The sequence below is a fragment of the Hypomesus nipponensis genome, chromosome 18 (genome assembly GCF_054491055.1).
Source record: "Hypomesus nipponensis isolate SF chromosome 18, ASM5449105v1, whole genome shotgun sequence".
NCBI lineage: Eukaryota > Metazoa > Chordata > Actinopteri > Osmeriformes > Osmeridae > Hypomesus > Hypomesus nipponensis.
Genome location: NC_140378.1, coordinates 17,878,323 through 17,898,255, shown reverse-complemented (window position 1 = coordinate 17,898,255; position 19,933 = coordinate 17,878,323). Strand labels below are relative to the sequence as shown.

At 45.1% G+C, this 19,933-nt stretch overlaps 1 protein-coding gene across 2 annotated transcripts in view; it reads left to right on the top strand.

Moving 5' to 3' along the window:
* The first annotated feature begins 6,692 nt into the window (after positions 1-6,692).
* The window catches only part of mtor (mechanistic target of rapamycin kinase), a 73,575-nt gene continuing 60,334 nt past the window's right edge, over positions 6,693-19,933 (top strand). Inside the window, exons 1-21 of one of the 2 annotated variants that reach the window (XM_084679097.1) lie at positions 6,693-6,841; positions 7,305-7,447; positions 7,688-7,796; positions 7,899-8,131; positions 8,471-8,671; positions 8,816-8,950; positions 9,308-9,583; positions 9,867-9,975; positions 10,120-10,303; positions 10,994-11,122; positions 11,327-11,571; positions 12,021-12,236; positions 12,608-12,813; positions 13,006-13,128; positions 13,321-13,404; positions 13,786-13,914; positions 14,197-14,289; positions 14,419-14,553; positions 15,135-15,264; positions 17,582-17,832; positions 18,325-18,411. In XM_084679097.1, the coding sequence (XP_084535223.1) occupies positions 7,319-7,447; positions 7,688-7,796; positions 7,899-8,131; positions 8,471-8,671; positions 8,816-8,950; positions 9,308-9,583; positions 9,867-9,975; positions 10,120-10,303; positions 10,994-11,122; positions 11,327-11,571; positions 12,021-12,236; positions 12,608-12,813; positions 13,006-13,128; positions 13,321-13,404; positions 13,786-13,914; positions 14,197-14,289; positions 14,419-14,553; positions 15,135-15,264; positions 17,582-17,832; positions 18,325-18,411 (3,204 nt within the window). In that variant the 5' untranslated portion in view covers positions 6,693-6,841; positions 7,305-7,318. The remainder of the gene's footprint in view (positions 6,842-7,304; positions 7,448-7,687; positions 7,797-7,898; positions 8,132-8,470; positions 8,672-8,815; positions 8,951-9,307; positions 9,584-9,866; positions 9,976-10,119; positions 10,304-10,993; positions 11,123-11,326; positions 11,572-12,020; positions 12,237-12,607; positions 12,814-13,005; positions 13,129-13,320; positions 13,405-13,785; positions 13,915-14,196; positions 14,290-14,418; positions 14,554-15,134; positions 15,265-17,581; positions 17,833-18,324; positions 18,412-19,933) is intronic. The other variant, XM_084679098.1, reaches the window with a different exon arrangement.

The window sequence follows — 19,933 nt, the reverse complement described above, 5'->3', positions numbered from 1 at the left end:
AGCACACAGCACAAAATTGCATGTGGTTGGCATCTTGTCAAATTGTTCCATAGCTTTGTGGGCTCAGTCACAAAGTTACAGTAAGATATGTGTGAGTGGCCGGTTCAGGAGAAAACAGTGCTCTGGCATTTGCCAATGACATTCAATCCCATCCGAGTCTCCTCTCCCAAGGCAAACAGTGGATGTGCAGCAAACAGCCAGTGTTTAGCTGGGAGTCAGATGGCTGAGCGGTGAGGGAGTTGGGCTAGTAATCAGAAGGTTGCCGGATCGATTCTCTGCCATGCCAAATGACGTTGTTTCCTTGTGTCCTTCACCCTACCTGCCTCGTGGGGGAATGTCCCCTGTACTTATTGTAAGTTGCTCTGGATGAGAGCGTTTGCTAAAATGACTAAATGTAGCTGGGCAGGTTGTCGACTGCCAGGTGTTGTCTTGCTTTGTGATCTCAAGTCTATACAGGAGAGTGATTCTCACACCTGGTTTTATCCTCCCTGTTTCGCTGGAATGCTCTCTCTTTCTCTTACACACACACACTTTTCTTTTCTTCTCCAGTAGGGTGGAAGAGATTGAACGTTATATTACAGGCGAAGAGGGAGAGAGAGAGAGAGAGAGAGAGAGAGAGAGAGAGAGAGAGAGAAAGAGAGAGAGAGAGAGAGACAGTGAGAGCTAGCAGACACTCTTATCTACTGTTTGAGTAGAGGTGCAATGTTTCCTGTAGTCTGTTAACACTGTCAACAAACAGGCAAACAGACCCCATCTGGATGCATTGTGGTGGATGACAGGAACTGTGGCTTGGTAGTGGAGTGTGTCATTTAGATGTACAGACACACTCTACCTCTTTCTCTCACTCTCTCTCTCTCCGTCTATCTTTGTTCTCACACACACACACACACACACATACACACACACAGAAACAGACAAAGGTGCAGTATTGGTCCTATCACTGTCTGACCACAGGCGTTTTACACTCTGTGTGGCAGTACTCATCAAGGAATCTAATTCACTGAAATGACAAAGATTTAGACATGGCTAAACATTACGTTTCATTACAGTCTCTATCTCTATAATGACAATCTGGAGAACCTGTAGGACAAAGCTCCAGTGTAGTGTTCAGGGCTCTCTCTGACAGCACAGAGTACCTCATCTACATTTACGTAAATGACTGCCAGATACAGTTGCTAGCACAGATAGGAAACTGACCCTGAAGAAAACCAGATCAGGCCAATCAGGTATTTCTGTCCCTCTCTTGAAAGAGGGATGGATAGTGTTCCCCTTAGTTGGGTTGTTTAATTAGCATCCGCTGAACAAGCAGCGCTATCTGCTATCACTGAGTACTTCTGTGGTGGCTCATACATGTTTAAGTAGGACTGTGAAAACTGAAAATGTACAGTAGGAGAGGCAAATGACCTTAGTCTCCGGAATGGCTGTCATATAGCCTTCTCAGTGTATGTATTTCCTATAACAGTAACAGCAACATAACTCGGACTAATAGTGAGGGACATTACATTAAGTCTTGGAGGCATGCGAGACGTCTGTGTCATAGCTAAGGCTGTCTCCGCAGGATGGCCAGTATTACCGTCCATCTTATTTTATGGATGCCGCTCTTTGGCAGACGTCGTAGCGAGTCCATTAGGAAATGAGCACGATCGGGGCCGTCCAAGTCTCCCAAGCCACCAGAGTAGACAAAATGGAAATTAAAACCTGTCTACTATACATCAGACTAATTTCGTTACAAGGAGTACATACTGTGATAGAAAGAATTTAAGGTTTTCTCAGCAAAGAAAAAACTAGATTGATTTGCCTCTCAAGTTGCACAGACAATGCAGACTGATGAGTTCGCATTGTCTGAGAGGAAGCAAAAGCGACTGATGATGGTGTTTCTGAAACCTTTGCTTTCGCCTCTTCTCATCCTCTCTATTCTGTCAATCAGCCTTTGATGTAAATTAGATCGAAATGAGCTCTCATTTCCATAAGCACAGGCCTACCTCTGGTTCTCTAAAAACCTCTTCCATCTGACTTGTGTATTAGCATTAGCATTTGATCAATGTATCTTGGCCCTGGAAGGAACCTATAGAGAATCAATATAGGTATGTATGTATGTATGTGTACATGTATATATATATATATATATATATATATATATATATATATATATATATATATATATGTGTGTGTGTGTGTGTGTGTGTACTGTATGGTATGTGCTTGTGGACCTGCCAGAACTTCTATTGAAATGGAATTGAGTGATGGCTAAAGCTAAGCACTGCAACAGAGAACATCATTCTACAGATCCTCCTCAATCACAGGCCCCCTCATTCCAAAATGGCCACCCAGCTGCATTAGCTAATTGCTGAGGCGCTATTGTCACTGTGTCAGTGCGTTCTGCTGATTCATCTGACTGATTGCTGTTGACTTAGTTCCATTGAGTGAGTCAGACTTTTTTGCTATCATTAACCAGCAAGTTTAATATTCTGTCTAGACCCTTCTCCAAGGAAGTTAGTTCTCCAGAGTTGTTATTACTAAATTGATTGAATTTTCAATAAAATACCACAAAACTACATAAAAGAAAACCAAACAATGAAATACCCGAACAACACCAGACCGAAGAAAGAAAAGTTCTCCAAAGTTAACTGAGCAACATTAACACTTTTATTGATACAATTACTGTAGGATTGACTACTTTTTTTTTTTTTTTTTTACTGTAGAGAGGAGCAAGACCAATAATTTTCAATGTACCAGTACTTGTACTTATTGCATGTTTGAAACGAAACATTGGTTTCATTCCAACAGGCCCCACATAAATTCCTGCCTATTTTACAAACACTCCTCCATATATCCATGATGTTTTATTGTTGTAGTTGGTAGTTTGCAGCACATTTGCTATTTGATGATAGGTGTGAGACCCTTGGTGAGAGTAGAGGCCAGATTGTGTAAGTTAGTGTGCGATGGCCAGGTAGGGGACGAAAGCCTCCCACAACATCAGGAAACAGATGTTCATATACATACTTTCACATCTGACTCATATTGAATCACGCCAATCCAATCCCAGAGTCTCTGATGCTTCCTCTCTTGGTAATAGAGGCCAGTGGCAGCGAGAATATCCAACTGGATCTACACCAATGCTTATTGAACATGAATTTGAGTCGTGTTAGCTTAAGTTTGATAGAAGGCCACCAAAAAAACATATACTTTATTTATGGAATCATAAAGGTTGCTTTGATTAGCTTTGTCAGGAGGGTGAATTTAACCAGTGTCCAGAGGTAGTAGTATTTGGCTACCAAACACATGCTTGTAGATGTAAAATAAAATATTGAATTTGCTTCACGAGGACAATGGGCAGGTTGCTAGGGTGACTAAAGAGAATTTGATCAGAATGATGATCAAAACACGTAACAGTTGATACCACTGAACTGTTTTGGTTTTGTCTTTTCTGTTGCACACCGGTTTTTAATGGGTGTCTATCATCTTGTCCCCGAGGTGGAAATGCAATGTTGAAAGAGAAAATCGTTCTTTTGATCAAAAATAACCCAAAAGGATGGAGTGAAGATAGATGGTTGTCGAGACCTTTCGACCTGCTATTCATTCTTCTTGTCTGTGAGGAGTGGTATGCGTCATAATAGAACCATTTCAAGAGAACAAGCACACACAAAAAAAACAAGAGAAGGAGACAGAGAGCCACAGAAATCAAAGCTCGAGTGATGAAAGTGCTCCCAACATCCTGTCTGTCACTCAACGGAAGCAGCCAGCTGCCTGTTGGGACTTGCGAACCGTCTGTATATGATGTTTCAGTTAATGCATGCTGGTAAAACATAACTTAAGCAGAGTACCTGTTTTTTGTGTGTGTGGCATGAGTGTGTGTGAGCACACAAGCGTGAGTGGGCCTTTGTGCACTTGGGGGTCAGATGGCTGAGCGGTTGGGGAATCGGGATATTAATCAGAAGGTTGCCGGTTCAATTCTTGTCCGTTCCCAATGACGTTGTGTCCTTCACCCCTGCTTGCTTCGGGGGTGGGGGAATGTCCCTGTACTTTGTATTTACTGTAAGTCGCTCTAGGATAAGAACGTCTGCTAAATGTGTTTATCCGACGAGGTGAGTGTGTCATCTGTTTGTGTGCCGATAAGAGTGCCCTTTGCTGGTAAAACAGAACTGAAGCAGAGTACCTGCCTTTTCGTGTGTCAAGTGAGTATGTGTGAGCACAACCGTGCATGTTCATCCGACTAGGTGAGTGAGTCACATGTTTGTGTGCCGGTACAATGGCCCCTTTCCCCTTTTCATGCACCTCTTCCCGGTGAGTCCCAGAGCAAGGAGCAAACAGACTGGAGACGATGCCTGCAGCGTTTCAATGCCTCATCATTGAAGTATGTCTGGCCAGCCGGGGAGGCCTGTATGCGCACCACCAGTAAGTATCCTACTGCTCCAATGTTCGCTTTGTCTTTACGTTTCATTTCTCCCCACTCGCCTCCTAATTTCCTTCCAAACTCTGTGGGCCATCTGCAGCAGGTGCTTCCTTTCATGGCTCCTTTTAAACTGGAGTTGTTGGGATGTGATGAATGCAGACACGATGCACGCATACACACGTGTGTATCTGTGTGTGTGTGGGTGTGTGTGGGCATGTCCACCGATTTCTACACACATTCAAAGTCAAACTGTGTGCACAGAGACACACTTTGACACACACACGCGCACACACACACTTATCCGTGTACTCGCACACAGGCACACACACCACACCGACCCATACGCAGACACACACAGACACTGGCTCCAGGAAATGTTGCTGACAAGCTTTTTGCCATCCCTCCTCTCTGAATCTGAGCCAAAGGAGAGGTCAATCTCTCACCACTGTGCTGATGATGGAGAACACTGCATCCCCTCGAACTGACAATGACTGAAGGAATGGGGAGGGGGGGGGATAGACTCTCGATTACTAGCACATCTGCACCTCAAATTGAACAAGAACATGTGTTGAAAGAAAACCCACTGACCTTTTGGAACAATTTATAAAATCGTGTGTGTTAATACAACCTGGTTCAGTGAGTTACGAGTGAGTGAGTCATTATGTGCTTGATCAGACTACAGTTATGTACTGTTATGAATCATAAGTGAATCGTTCGCTCGGTCAGTTATGCTTTGGGAATGTGAGGGATGACACAGACAAAAAGGGCTCCATCTCTTCAATGTCACACAGAGTTCGTGAGGCACCCAGGAGAGGATCAACGATTTATCATTTGATTTAATCAATTAGCTTATTCCATTTGGGGCGTGGGCCGTTATTGAACCATTGCTTGACTCAGACATGAATCACAAGGTTTCATTGCCGTGTGTCCCCTGGAAATGTCCTGTCGATTTAATCCTCCCATCCATCCAGACGTGCAGCACGATACATCCCTTCTCTGTCCTTTCACTCGGAGAAAGTAAAGGCTCTTCTGGAACTGCTTTGATTCAGAAGTTGCCTGACTATGAACAAAACGACCACAATGACTTAATCAAACCTTTGGTTTGGAAAGAAAGGCAAAATGATGAGATTGGATGAGTTGTTTTCTTATTGTCTACACCTCCTCTAACTGTACTAACCTGTCTGCACCATTAGGATAAAACAATTCCTCTGATCCAAACATGTCTTTGTGGAATCGTATTACACATTCAGGTGTTTCATCAGCTGTATATGTGCTGCTCAGAAACCAGAATCAGAAACAGCTTTATTCGCCAAGTAAGTTTGCACAAACAAGGAATTTACTATGGCAGGAAGGTGCATACAGTAAACATATAAAAAGTTGGAAATTAACAACAGCATCTAAATAATACTAGCCAATACTATAAAATGTCAAAAAGTAAATGAAATATAGACAAGATGGGATTCTCAGCCACCACTCATTAAATGACGATTAAATGCAATGATGAGAAAAATGATAATGATGATGATCTCTGGTGCAGACAAATGCAAAAAATAGATAATTTCCCCTCCAAATCAAGAGGTCTATTTATAAATCATTAATGCTTTGCGAATATCATACAGAAATAAATTGATGTATCATTTGAAAACGTCACGATTTATGTGCACAATATTTGTATGCTGTATAACGACCTCTGTGTTTTTATGAATTGGTCTGTTTCTTTCTCTGCATGTTGGGTAGGTTTCTCTTTTGTCAAACAATTTTCAAGGCAATAGATCCACCTAGTGGTAGACTATTGCAATTACCATTACAATGTGCAGATATTCTCTGTTGACTTTATATCTACAAACCAGAGCCATTGAAAAATATGATTTTCATGCATGCCCGTGAAAAATGACATTGTGTTTTGGGCAAGGGACTTCACCCTACTTGTCTCGGGGGGAATGTCCCTGTACTTAGTGTGAGTCGCTCTTAACGTCTGCTAAATGATTTAAATGTAAATGTACATTATAACAAGAAGTAGGAGAGATCTGTAACAATACAATCATTTCGTTTTAATTATGTTAATGCTATTTGTTCAGGACTTAATTATAGTTTTTATTTTAGGTTTAGATTTTTTGGTTTAGATAGGCCGCTATGGACTGACAACAGGAGCTTGACAAATAATTCCAATGTACCTGTACTTGATCCGTGAACGGCAAATAAAATTGAAACTTGAAACATCCTGTGCATCCCTCGTGAAGGCTGCGCAGCGCAATATGATGTTTGAGAATGTGTTGGCGTGCTCCCTGCAAGACCCCTGTCCATAGCACTTGCTTGCTTACACCCTTACCTTAACCAGCCAGCTAGTTAAACAGAAAAATTCCTACCCATATTTCAAAACAAGACAGAGCAATGAGTTAATTTCTGCCGGAATAAGGACATATTTCTTCGCCGAGACAAGTTCTTAAAGTAAGACTTAGCTATCGTTGTTGTCTGCATGCTTGACAATTCAAGCGCTCATGTAATTTGCCTCAGCAGAGTAACGTAAGTGCTAGCTAGTTTAGCTGGTGGTGCTACAGTGCTAGGCACCTAGCTTGCTAGCTTTAGCTAACAAATTGCATCGAATCTTGCATCAAAAAAAACGGAAATACGTTAGCATAACAATTGTTCCATTTCTACAGTATTATCTAGCATGTGGCTAGGTATGCATAAATGATCAGCGAACTTGATTGCAGTAGCTAGCTTATTCAGCCAAACAGCCCAGATGGGCTACAATAACATTGAGTTAATGACAGCTAGTTAAGTTTTTGTAGCTGGAACAAGTATCCAGATTTCTGATGGACGTTCTAGTAAGTTGCTGTTACAATTTCGGGTGTTTAGATTCGCATCTGTTTGAATAGTTATAATATTAGCCTACGACTCTAATGTACAGGTCCGGCCATTCCAATGGTTATCATGTCGGGAACAGCCACTGTGCTGCAGCAGTTCGTGAGTGGGCTAAAGAGTCGCAATGAGGACACGCGAGCAAAGTCTGCCAAAGATCTTCAGCACTATGTAACCACAGAACTCAGAGAGGTGAGTTGTACTTGAACTGCTTGTGCAGTAGCCTAGGACACGTCTCCTAATTGGCTGTCATGTACGTTCCCCAGACTCTCCAGGCTTTAGTCTCCGAGGCCTTTTGAAGTGCAGCCGTGGTGCTGTTGATTACCTTTATGTCCATCCTTATTCAGTCGTTATTAGCAGTTGTATAACATGATTAAAACGTTGTTATGCTTCATACTTAAATGTTTTTGTGTGTTTCGAATGTTACCCAAGTTGAGCCAAGATGAGGCCACCACATTCTATGATGAGTTAAACCACCACATATTCGAGCTGGTGTCCAGCTCGGATGTAAATGAGAAAAAAGGAGGGATTCTCGCCATAGGTAAGTCTATTCAGAAGCACACATACTTTTTTTTCTTTTCCCCCCCGAGTGTCATCAACCATGACCTTAACCAAAATCCTCCAATCGTTAACTCTTCCTCAGTGAGTCTGATCGGAGTAGAGGGAGGAAATGCCACGAGAATCAGTCGCTTCGCCAACTACCTGCGCAACCTGCTGCCCTCAAGTGACCCCGTTGTCATGGAGATGGCCTCCAAGGCCATGGGTCACCTGTCCATGGCGGGGGACACCTTCACGGCGGAGTACGTGGAGTTCGAGGTGAAGAGGGCGCTGGAGTGGCTGGGTGCTGACAGGAACGAAGGGAGACGCCACGCTGCTGTAAGTAGGTCACAACTCGGGGGCTGCCAGTGAGGCCTGAGGGGCCTGTTCCGTAAAGCGAGTTTACCGAATAACCCGGTGCTTATGTCAGGGAAAAGTAACCGACATGAGCCTGGCTTATTCTGTGAACTTGTTTTAGGGAACAGGCCCCAGGTGTGTTTGTTTTGTCAATGTTGCAGTCCCTGGGGTTGTTGCGTTGGTCGTCTAATGCTTTGTTTTGATTAGGTGGGTTCTCACACTGGTCGGGGCTGTTCTTGAGCCCTGATAAGCGTTTGTTTACATGTCCTTTGAATGGAAAGTGAGTTTAGCGACTAATTCTTTTCACCTTTACCTGCCCAGGTGCTCGTTCTGAGGGAGTTGGCTGTGAGCGCACCCACCTTCTTCTTCCAGCAAGTGCAGCCGTTCTTCGACAACATCTTCTATGCGGTTTGGGACCCCAAGCAGGCCATCCGTGAGGGTGCGGTGTCTGCCCTCAGGGCTAGCCTCATCCTCACCACCCAGAGGGAAACCAAGGAGATGCAGAAACCACAGTGGTACAAAGTAAGAGAGAACCAAACCAGTGCTTTTCACATTTCATTGTTTTTATCTACGTCTCAGCTTACAGCTTTTAGTATGACGACGATATCTTTCAAAATCCCTCGTTCTTAGTTTGCTTTCTTTTTTTCCACCCCCTCTTCTCCATAGCAAACCTTTGAGGAAGCAGAAAAGGGGTTTGACGAGACGCTGGCCAAGGAGAAGGGCATGAACCGGGACGACAGGGTCCACGGGGCTCTCCTCATCCTCAACGAGCTGGTCCGCATCAGCAGCATGGAGGGAGAGGTGAAACAGCGTCTCCTAGAACGGCACCATGCCATCTATCTAAGATGCTTTCGTCAGGGTTATAGGTTATTTGCCCGTAATAGCAAGAGGTTTACAGGTTCAAATTTAGACGAGTGAACGCATCGCTTATACATTTACATTTAGTCATTTAGCAGACGCTCTTATCCAGCACGACTTACAGTTAGTACAGGGACGTTCCCCCGAGGCAAATAGGGTGAAGTGCCTTGCCCAAAGACACAACGTCATTTTGCACCTGATTAATCTGATTAATAGCCCGATTCCCTTATCGCTCAGCCATCTGACATTACCGCCCTAATTCTCAACGACGTCCTCTCATCATCCCTCACCCGTCTGCAGCGCATGCGGGAGGAGATGGAGGAGATCGCCCAGCAGCAGGTTGTGCACGACCGCTACTGCAAAGAGCTGATGGGCTTTGGGACCAAGCCTCGCCACATCACCCCGTTCACCAGCTTCCAGTCGGTGCAGCCGCAGCAGTCCAACGCCCTGCTGGGCCTGCTGGGCTACAGCACCCCCCAGGGCTTCCTCAGCTTCGGGGCCACGCCCGTGCCTGCCAAGAGCTCCCTGGTGGAAAGCCGCTACTGCCGGGAGCAGATGGAGGAGCGTTTCGACCAGGTTTGTCACCGGTCACGTCAATGGGGTGTGGCTCAGTGGTTCGAGCAATTTGATCGCTTAAGAGGTTGCAGGTTCAAAATCCCACTACGTTCTATCCAATTGTATCCATGTATCAATTGAATTTGTGGAAAAACTTGTTTTGAGTTATAAAGGGTGTATGTGACACTTTCTGTTAAAGCAATACGTACTTTAGGTCTTGGTAAGTCTCACCGTGTCGACCCCTCAGCCTCTGTAAAGGTCGCTGGTCGTGATGGTGACAGGTTCTGTTGTGTCCGGCTCTCAGGTGTGTCGTTGGGTTCTGAAGTACAGGACCAGTAAGAACCCTCTGATCCAGATGACCACCCTCAACTTGCTTCCCCGCCTGGCCGCCTTCCAGCCAAACACCTTCACGGGTCAGAATAGAACCTATTTTCTCTTTTCACCTCTCCTGTACTTCTTAATTTATCTCACACAATCCCAGGCTCTTTTCTCTTCATGACACTTCTCTCTCTCTCCCCCTCCCTCTCTCTTCCTCCTTCCTCTTTCTCCATCCACAGACCAGTACCTGTCGGACACCATGGGCTACCTCCTAGGCTGCCTAAAGAAGGAGAAGGAGCGGACGTTAGCCTTCCAGGCCCTGGGTCTGCTGGTGGTGGCCGTGAGGACGGAGATCCAGCCCTACCTCACCAAGATCCTGGAGATCATCAAGGCAGCCCTGCCGCCCAAGGACTTTGCCCACAAGTAAGAGCTGTTGTTGTGAGTCAGTGGGTTTGTGTATGAGGTGTCTGTCACCTCTCAATCTCTCTTGAATATGTGTGGCGGCCTGCGGAAACCCGTCGGATGTCGCGGCCGCTCATTGTTGGCTATTAACCATAAAAGATCAAAAATTGTTTTCTGTCAACTGAGATTTTTGATGTTTTGTATTGTTAACACCCTAAAATTCATTGTAAGGTACAAAAAGTATATGATTACTTATGAAAAACAGTTCATTTTAATGCTTTTCGGACGTTAGCTAGCAAGATTTTCAAGTCATGTCAAATATAATTATGAAACAGAGTGGACTTTTGAATGCAGTTTTCTCCCTTATCACTTTTTGACACAGGTCAACTTTAAAATGATGTAACTTCAGTTGTGATAAAGATATCTGAGTAATTTCAATAGATTTGTATTCAGGAGCGTTTGTAGTTTTCAAATATGTATAATACCCAGAAAGTCACATTTTCACCATGTGAAGGATGTCCGCAGGCCGCCACGCATATCTTCCTGGTGTCTTCACCTACGGGTATGAAACACACTGAACCTGATGGTCAGATCCTGTCGCATAGAGAGGGCAGAGTTATTTAGTTCTTGTGAGAAATAATGATGGGGACCTGTGTTGAGTGTTTGTAATGTGGTGCTGTGCTGACCTCTCCTCTCCTCGTGTCTCTGTAGGAGGCAGAAGATGATGCAGGTGGACGCTACAGTGTTCACCTGCATCAGCATGCTGTCCAGGGCCATGGGCCCCAGCATACAGCAGGACATCAAGGAGCTTCTGGAGCCCATGCTGGCAGTGGGCCTCAGGTAGGGTCAAGGTGTTTTAATGCATGAAGAGAGAGAGAGAGCGTGAGTGATGTCTGTCTGTGTGTGTGTGTATGAGTGAGTATGAGAGTGCAAGTGTGTGTGTGTGTGTGTGTGTCTATATGAGTGAGTATGAGAGTGCGAGGGTCTGTGAGTGAGTAAATGAGCAACTACCTGCCCCCTCACTGTATACCCCCCCACCCACAGCCCCGCCCTCACCGCGGTTCTGTATGACCTGAGTCGTCAGATCCCTCAGCTGAAGAAGGACATCCAGGACGGTCTGCTGAAGATGCTCTCCCTGGTGCTGATGCACAAGCCCCTGCGCCACCCCGGCATGCCCAAGGGCCTGGCCCACCAGCTGGCCTCGCCCAGCCTCACCAACATCCCCGAGGCCAGTGATGTGGGCAGCATCACCCTGGCTCTCAGAACGCTGGGCAGCTTCGAGTTTGAAGGTGTGGCCTTTCACGAGACGCTGGTCAAAACCTGAAAGTAGTTTATCGTCTTGGCCAGGTTGTATTGTAGAGTTTATGTAGGGTTAACTTCACACAGAAAAGAGGAATAGAACCAAGACATTTAGGTTAGAAACTGTTAAGAGGAGAAAGACCAATAATTCCAACCTAAATCCAGCGACATTGTTGCTAAATTGGCAACACTGTTTAACCGATAGTATTAATCGGTAAATATTCGTATTGTCGGTTAGGGTTCCAACAGGACACCTCAGAGGAACGTTGATGTTCTCCTTGGCTTTGATCAGGTTCACCACCTGAGGCTTCTTATCGCTGGAACACACACAAACACACCCACACACAAAGAAACACATGGTTGATTATGAGCATCCTTACTCCATTTCCAAATCTAAATTCAAACCTCCCTGTTCGTCCCCACCTGTTCCTCCCGGTAGGCCACTCCCTGACCCAGTTCGTCCGCCACTGCGCCGACCACTTTCTGAACAGCGAGCACAAGGAGATCCGCATGGAGGCGGCTCGCACCTGCTCGCGCCTGCTCACGCCTTCCATCCACCTGATCAGCGGCCACGGCCACGTGGTTAGCCAGACCGCCGTGCAGGTGGTGGCCGACGTCCTCAGCAAGCTGCTGGTGGTGGGCATCACCGACCCAGGTGAGAAGGGGGGAGGTCTCGCTGGCTCCACGGTGCCAAGTGAAGGGTTTGGATTATACCATCTGCTGAATGAATACAGTCTGAAACGTTTAAAAGGCCCTGATGGGGTATTTGTCTGTTTTTCAGTTGGCTGGAAACGCTTTTGAGCTCCAGTACTATAATTACAGCAGTAAAACCACGGATGAAGTCTGTGGAATAATCGTGTCGTTGAAGATAATAATAAGGATGTGTCCCTTTAGCAGATGCTTTTAGGGGGTTATTAGAACTCGCGACTTTTTGATCTGCAGTTAAATGCTCTGCCACTGAGCTATACCCCCCACCCCTCCCCCAAGTGTTTATCTAACCGTTGCTGTCCTCTCTCTCTCTCCCAGATCCTGACATCCGCTACTGCGTGCTGGCCTCTCTGGATGAGCGCTTCGACGCCCACCTGGCGCAGGCCGAGAACCTGCAGGCGCTGTTTGTGGCTCTTAACGACGAGGTGTTTGAGATCCGCGAGCTGGCCATCTGCACCATCGGTCGCCTCAGCAGCATGAACCCTGCCTTCGTCATGCCCTTCCTCCGCAAGATGCTCATCCAGGTCGGCACCATAGCAACAACGGGCTCCCTTTACCTCCGCCTGTCGTGGAACCTGACTTTTAAACAGAACGTCCGAAGAGAGCTGGGGGGGGTGGGGGCGAGGTTTTTGTTTGTTGAGGGTTGTGTTTGAACCCTGCTTCTGACTAGCTCGAAGTGTTTTTGTTGAAGCGTTTTGTTTTTGCCACCCTGACAGATCCTGACAGAGCTGGAGCATAGCGGCGTGGGCAGGAACAAGGAGCAGAGCGCCCGGATGCTGGGTCACCTGGTGTCCAACGCCCCTCGTCTCATCCGACCCTACATGGAGCCCATTCTGAAGGTACAGCTGTCACAACTGCACCCGTATTCACACCATTAAAGGCTATATAACCTCTTTATCTCCTGAAAGCTGGCGGCTTAGCAGAAAGCGATTTATATTGTGTTACATTAAGTTTTAAAATAACAGCTTTCCCATAATTGTAATACTTCTGCGAATGACTTGATTTCACCTCTTTCTGTCTGTTCACCCCAGGCTCTGATTCTGAAGCTGAAAGACACAGACCCTAACCCAGGGGTGGTCATCAGTGTTCTGGCCACCATCGGAGAGTTGGCTCAGGTAAGACCAGCAGGAACCCACCTAGCTATCTGTAAGCTACAACCAGTTCCTGTTAGATTCAGTGTGTATACAGTGCTGTGCAAAAGGCTTTTTATCCCCCCCAAAAATTGAATAATTAATGTATTTTGTTTTCAAATATGTATTTTTAATTTAAATTATATATATATATATATATATATAATTTTTTTTTGTGTGTATCTATAAAAAGACACCGTCCTCAAGACTTTTGCACGGAACTGCATATATTCTCCACAGAGTCATTAGACTGTATACATAATTTGTTTTTCTTTCCTAGTCGCAGAAAAAAATCTAACCTCACCTGGAGAGAGTTCCAATGATGTTGTTGTTCAGGGTTTGATCCCCATCCCTGTCCTTGGCCAGGTGAACTCGCAGAGCCCAGGCAGGGGAGAGGAGAGCAGGGTCAGGGGTCGTCTCGGCCTGCAGCGCAGAGGGAGTGCTGGAGATGCCAGAGTAGACAAGAGAGTTTTTTCTGAGACGGTTCAAGGACAGGTCAGAGTCAGAGGCCATCCCTGGAATCACTATGGAGAAGTTGCACAGGGGGGAAAGAACCTGTATGAGAACAGAGGAGTCAGTTTGTCGGGGCACCGTAAGGGACCAAAAGAGAGGACAAAAGATACATCATTGAAAATGTGAGGGGGGAATTGAAGACTGAGGAATGCCAAGTTTGGTTGTGCACAAACTTTTGGAGTCCATTAGTTATTGAAGCAAAAACACTGTAAACAAATACAAGGGATGTGTATTTTCATTGGCTGCTGTTTACCTGTCGTCCAGGTGAGTGGTCTGGAGATGAGGAAGTGGATGGATGAGCTGTTCCCCATCATCATGGACATGCTTCAGGACTCCTCCTCATTGGCTAAGAGACAGGTATGCTCCATAGATTTCACCCTTTCAAGATAAACAAAACCTTTTTTTTTTTGTCATGCAGTTTCGTGATGGAGAAAAAACTTTTGGTTACTTTGACAGTGTAGTTTCCTCTTTTCCTTTTCCCACCAGGTGGCGCTGTGGACCCTCGGCCAACAAGTCGCCAGCACCGGCTATGTTGTGGACCCCTACCGCAAGTACCCCTCACTCCTTGAGGTGCTGCTGAACTTTCTGAAGACAGAGCAGAACCAGGGAATCAGGAGAGAGGTGCCTCCATTTTGGCTCAGTTTGTCATTTTCCAACGTTTAGCAGATGCACTGGTTAAAAGCAGTATAGGGCCTGAGGCAACATGCTGCTAGCCCAAAATGTCTCCCGTCTTCTGCCAAACCATGATGCAAAGCTTTAATATTTAGTCATTTAGCAGATGCTCTTATCCAGAGCGACTTACAGTAAGACAAACAGTAACAAAACAAAAACAGGTCTAATAATGCCCACAGTTTGACCCTGTCGCTACAATCAAGGCTAACAATGTGAACCTGACTTTACCTAAACATGATATAGGTTATAGCTCAATGGTTAGAGTATTTGACAGATCCAGATCAAGTGATCTCTGGTTCAAATCTCCCTGTGCAATAAATGCTTATTATAAGCATCTGCTAAGTGAAATCAATACATTACGTCCTGGAGAAACTTGTACATCTCATGCCCGCCTTAATTATTATTAATTATTCACCTCAAAAACATATCAGTGCCTCAAAATACAGTATTTACTATGTTACCACGTTTGAAATGTTTTAACCTTGCTGGACGTGCAGATATGCTCATATTCCATTCTCTCTGTCCTCCAGGCTATCCGCGTGCTGGGCTTGCTGGGAGCCCTAGACCCCTATAAGCACAAGGTCAACATCGGCATGATCGACCAGTCAAGAGATGCTTCTGCTGTCAGCCTGTCAGAGTCCAAGTCGAGTAATGACTCTGGTGAGTCCCTGCTTTACACACACACACACACACACACACACACCTCATTACAGAAGCACAGACTATATACACACACACACACACACCTCATTAAAGCAACACAGACTACACACACAGGCACATGGCTACCTGCTTGGCAGAGCAGATTAGGTCACATAAAGTGGAAGAAAAATTCTTCTGATGGTGTCCACGTTCTCTCTAAAGTGTATGGCCATTACAATGGATGAAAAATATAAAACTTTTCAATTATCAAAGGTGTCGAACCTGGCTGTAGTACAGCTCCTTAGACTGACCCATGTGTGTATTTGAATGAGTTATTGCCTTTGTTAAAACTGGAGACCACTGCAAGCAAGGCACCACTCCTCCAGTATCCATTCTGTCATCAAAACTCATAACTCATGAAACGATTGAGCACAGTCAACAGAAATAATGGTCGGGGTTTACAACCTGTTGGAGCCCCAGGACCTTAAAATGTCTCCTGACTTGTGTTAGATCCTGAACCAAGGAAACCCGGCGCAAAGAAGTGCCTTCAGAGTGAACATGATGATGCTAAGTGTTTTAAAACCTGTCAGAGTCCGGTATATGATCAGAAGTGACCTACATAACGCTGCCAGCCCTTCAGACGATACGACACAGTGAAAGGAGACTATACCTTTTATACCCTACGCCTAATGTGTTCACCACAGTTTCTGTAAGCTATGATTTGATGAGTTTATTTATTTATTTTTGCCAGCTTTCATCCTTTATTGGACAGTTTTGAAAATAAAATGTGGCAGGAAAGGATATGCAGTAAAGGGCCAAGACAGGATTTGAATCTAGCAGTAAGGCCCCAGCCTACCAGGAGCATGCACTTACCCAGTCAGCTACCACGGTGCTGTGGTTTGATATATATTTTTTCATATAGGAGCTAATAGACAAAACTTGAGTTGTGATGTAATTTCTGATCTCAGACTATGCACAATCAAAATGTCAAAACATATTCTTTGTGAATGAAGATTTTGTTTTTGTCATGTGTAAATTGTGTTCACATATTGCGATCATAAATCACTCATCGCTATCGCAGGTGCAGACTCGATCGACAGTTCTAGACAGGGCCCCCTCGAGGGAAATTCATACCTTGGCCGTATCAGTGAAGATGGTTCCATGTCAATGCCATATTACATCATTGCGTTTACACAAGTCTGCACATCTGATAATCGCATCTGACCGGCCACTTTAGTCCAGAGACAAACCTAGATAAACGACAGAACAAAAACGCTGAAGATATTTTGCTGATCTCACCTCTTTGTTTAAATAAGGATTTCACTTGTCCAGTTATCTTCCAGCGAACCACTGAATCAGCTTACTGCGTGCATAGCTGTGGATGTGCAGAAAAAACTTGCTGAATGTGTATTCAATTCACAGATGCATTGTGAATGTGACATTGAGCTTTATGGTGATAGTTTTAGCAGTGTTAGGCTACTAAATGGACTGCGACTGGAATGGGGGCCATCTCTCCAAATGGCAGTACAGTCAGAGCTAATGGAGCTAAGGAGTCTGTGGCAATCGCTGTGAACTAGCAGAATATTTAACAGTTATATAGGGAGGAATTGAATGTCGGATTCACCTCACCTGACTGTACACACACCGCCAACTGAATGACTTTAATTGGTGATATGGTGGTTGGTGGTGTATGATGAATGTAATTAAATCTTTCGGTCACCTTTGACTCGTAAAACGTTTTTTTTTTTTTTTTTTTTACAAGTGTTTTGATAGCTAACAATAAAAACAGCTCGACTGTCTGCCTTTACATGAAAAACCGCCGTAAACGTGCTGTGTCTGACTAGACTTCGTAAAGGGCCAGAGAGCGCCGTTGCGTTTCTGTTGAAACCGAACCCTCATGCCGGACCAATGAAACATTGAATACCAGACATCTGTTGTCTGTCCAGCTCTCCCATAAAAGCTTGTAGACCCCTCTCTGGAGCAGACACTCTGACTGCCCCGGAGACGGCCCTTTGTCACGTACGACCTTGTGACCAGACGAGTCCTCGAAGTGGGAAATGTTGTTGATGCTTAGTGTGAAATCATCTTGGCGGCAAACTGATTAGAGAGTTTCTCATTCACTTAGGAATCCACTCACAATATCAGTTTACAATTACGACTAGCCCAAGAGAGAACTGGCTATCAAAATACATTGTTCAGTGCCAAATTAAATCTGATGTGGAAGTTAGTATGAAAACTAGAGACAAATGGTGTTTCTCCATAGCAAATCTATATTTCTCTGTGTCTTTCTCTCTGTCTCTCTCTCTTTAATCTATTCTTCATCTTCCCATCTCAGCTGACTACAGCACCAGTGAGATGCTGGTGAACATGGGCAACCTCCCCCTGGATGAGTTCTACCCGGCGGTTGCCATAGTGACTCTGATGCGTATCTTGCGGGACCCCTCGCTGTCCAACCACCACACCATGGTGGTCCAAGCCGTCACCTTCATCTTCAAGTCTCTGGGCCTCAAGTGTGTTCAATTCCTGCCCCAGGTCATGCCCACTTTCCTCAATGTCATCCGGGTGTGCGACACCAGCATTCGAGAGGTAGCTAATGCAAATTAACGCATTCGTTAAATGTATTGGTTTTACGTTTTAACCGATTTTCTTCCGTTAAACAAGTGTGTTTTATGGGTTAAGGATGTTGACCATTCCTTTTTTGTGAACGTTTCACGTTTGTAGAATGTTGTAAAACTTCAGAGGGGAGTCAGGAAAAAGGTTGAAGAGAAGATGTACTTGAGGTGACCTGATTACTGTCACGTTAACAGGAATACCTTTTATACTCACTATTCAAAGCCCTCAGCCAAGAATGTGCTTTTGACTCAGGCTATTTCATCACAACCACACGTTTTCCACTCGGTAGCTTTAACAAGAGGTGTACCGTGTCAGGGTAGTGTTAGACAGCCTGTGACTAAATCCATGACCTCCTTCGCCATATATTTTCCTCAGAGCTGTCGGACTCAAGCCAATCAACATGTTTTGGCTACACCTGCTTTCTCACCCCTTTCCTCCCTCTCTCTCCCTCTGTCCTTCTCTCAGTTTCTCTTCCAGCAGATGGGGATGGTCGTGTCGTTTGTGAAGATCCACATCCGGCCCTACATGGATGACATCTTCACCCTCATCAGAGTGAGTAGCTTTGTTCAACAATGAGCCCCTTTCTCTCTCTTTTTTTTGGGGGGGGACTCAGAGAACAGCTGCAAACTCTTAATTCCTTCAGTTCACTTCTCTCCTTTCCTCATTAGCCTTAATGTGCTACGGGCCTTGAACTTAACTCTTGCTGTGGCACTGTGCATGTGTGTCTGCACACAATGACTGGGGTCGGTATAGTATGATTTTTTTTTTTTTTGAAGGACTTGATGAGGAAATAATTATAGTTTAAAGGAGATTCTAATCAGAAATGAGAATTTGATTTTCTCGCATTGGTTGTATATGTGATTTGGACTTCCCACTTCGGTCAGTCATGCTATTGTATATTCACGACAGCTTCCTGAGATTGAGAGTTATACACACTTATCAAATGATGTGAAACATCTAAAATGTCGGTTAAACCCATTGCCCTACACACACTCTCAAGCTGTCAAGCACATACTCAATACGAAGGAGCCAAATATCAAATGTCCTCTCCTCATTGAAATCTCAATAACTTATCGGCAGCTTTAACTTCTCAGGAAAAAGGAACTTTTTTCACTGCGTCTTGAGTCAGTGAGTTAATAAATGGCCAGTCAAACAAAGGATCTATTCATTTTAGTAACATGGTCTACTCCATGCATCCAGATGAAGGGCTGGAATAGCCATTCAAGGCACATTCATCTCAATGGTTAGCTTTTCTGTCTATCCTCCAGAGCAGGAAAGCGGGGGTAGGACTCCTAGCCAGTGACAAACATCACAAGCTTTCACAGCTGAGCTTTATTGGTTGTTTTTTTGTTTTCACATCCCCGCCATCTCTCATCTGTCCATTGGCTTTAACTGGAACTTAGCTCCCCCTTATTCCAAAATGGAGTGGTTCCAGGACGTGGTGTCAATTCAGTTGACAGGAAATGTACGTCCGTCCCCCACGTGGTCTCCAGCACTGTGGAATCTTACAGATCTATTGCTTAGCTATGAGAAGACCCCACTTTAGTTTGACCCAGTTACCCAGACCCGCACCATCTATATAGCAAAAAGCAATAGGGAGGATGAAATTGACATTTTAGTCATTTAGCAGACGCTCTTATCCAGAGCGACTTACAGTAAGTACAAGGTTATTCCCCCTGAGGCAAGTAGGGTGAAGTGCCTTGCCCAAGGACACAACATCATCAACGTCATTTTGCACGGCCGGGAATTGAACCGGCAACATTCTGATTTACTAGCCCGATTCCCTAACCGCTCAGCCACCTGCCTCCCTGCCTCCCTATATAGCACTAGGGAGGATGAGGTAGCATTTGGTAGCTTGCACTTTGGCAGCATCGTCCCAGCCTTTTACCCTAGACCCATGTTAAACCAGGTCACTCTTAGTTGTGGGGGGAAAAACACATTTCTGACCACGGTGGTAACGTCTCTTCTAGGGCTTATGCGCTTTTACGACGTAGTGCAACTTTCCGACATGTTCTCCTGACACGTTCTCCTGACACGTTCTCCTGACACGTTCTCCTGACACGTTCTCCTGACA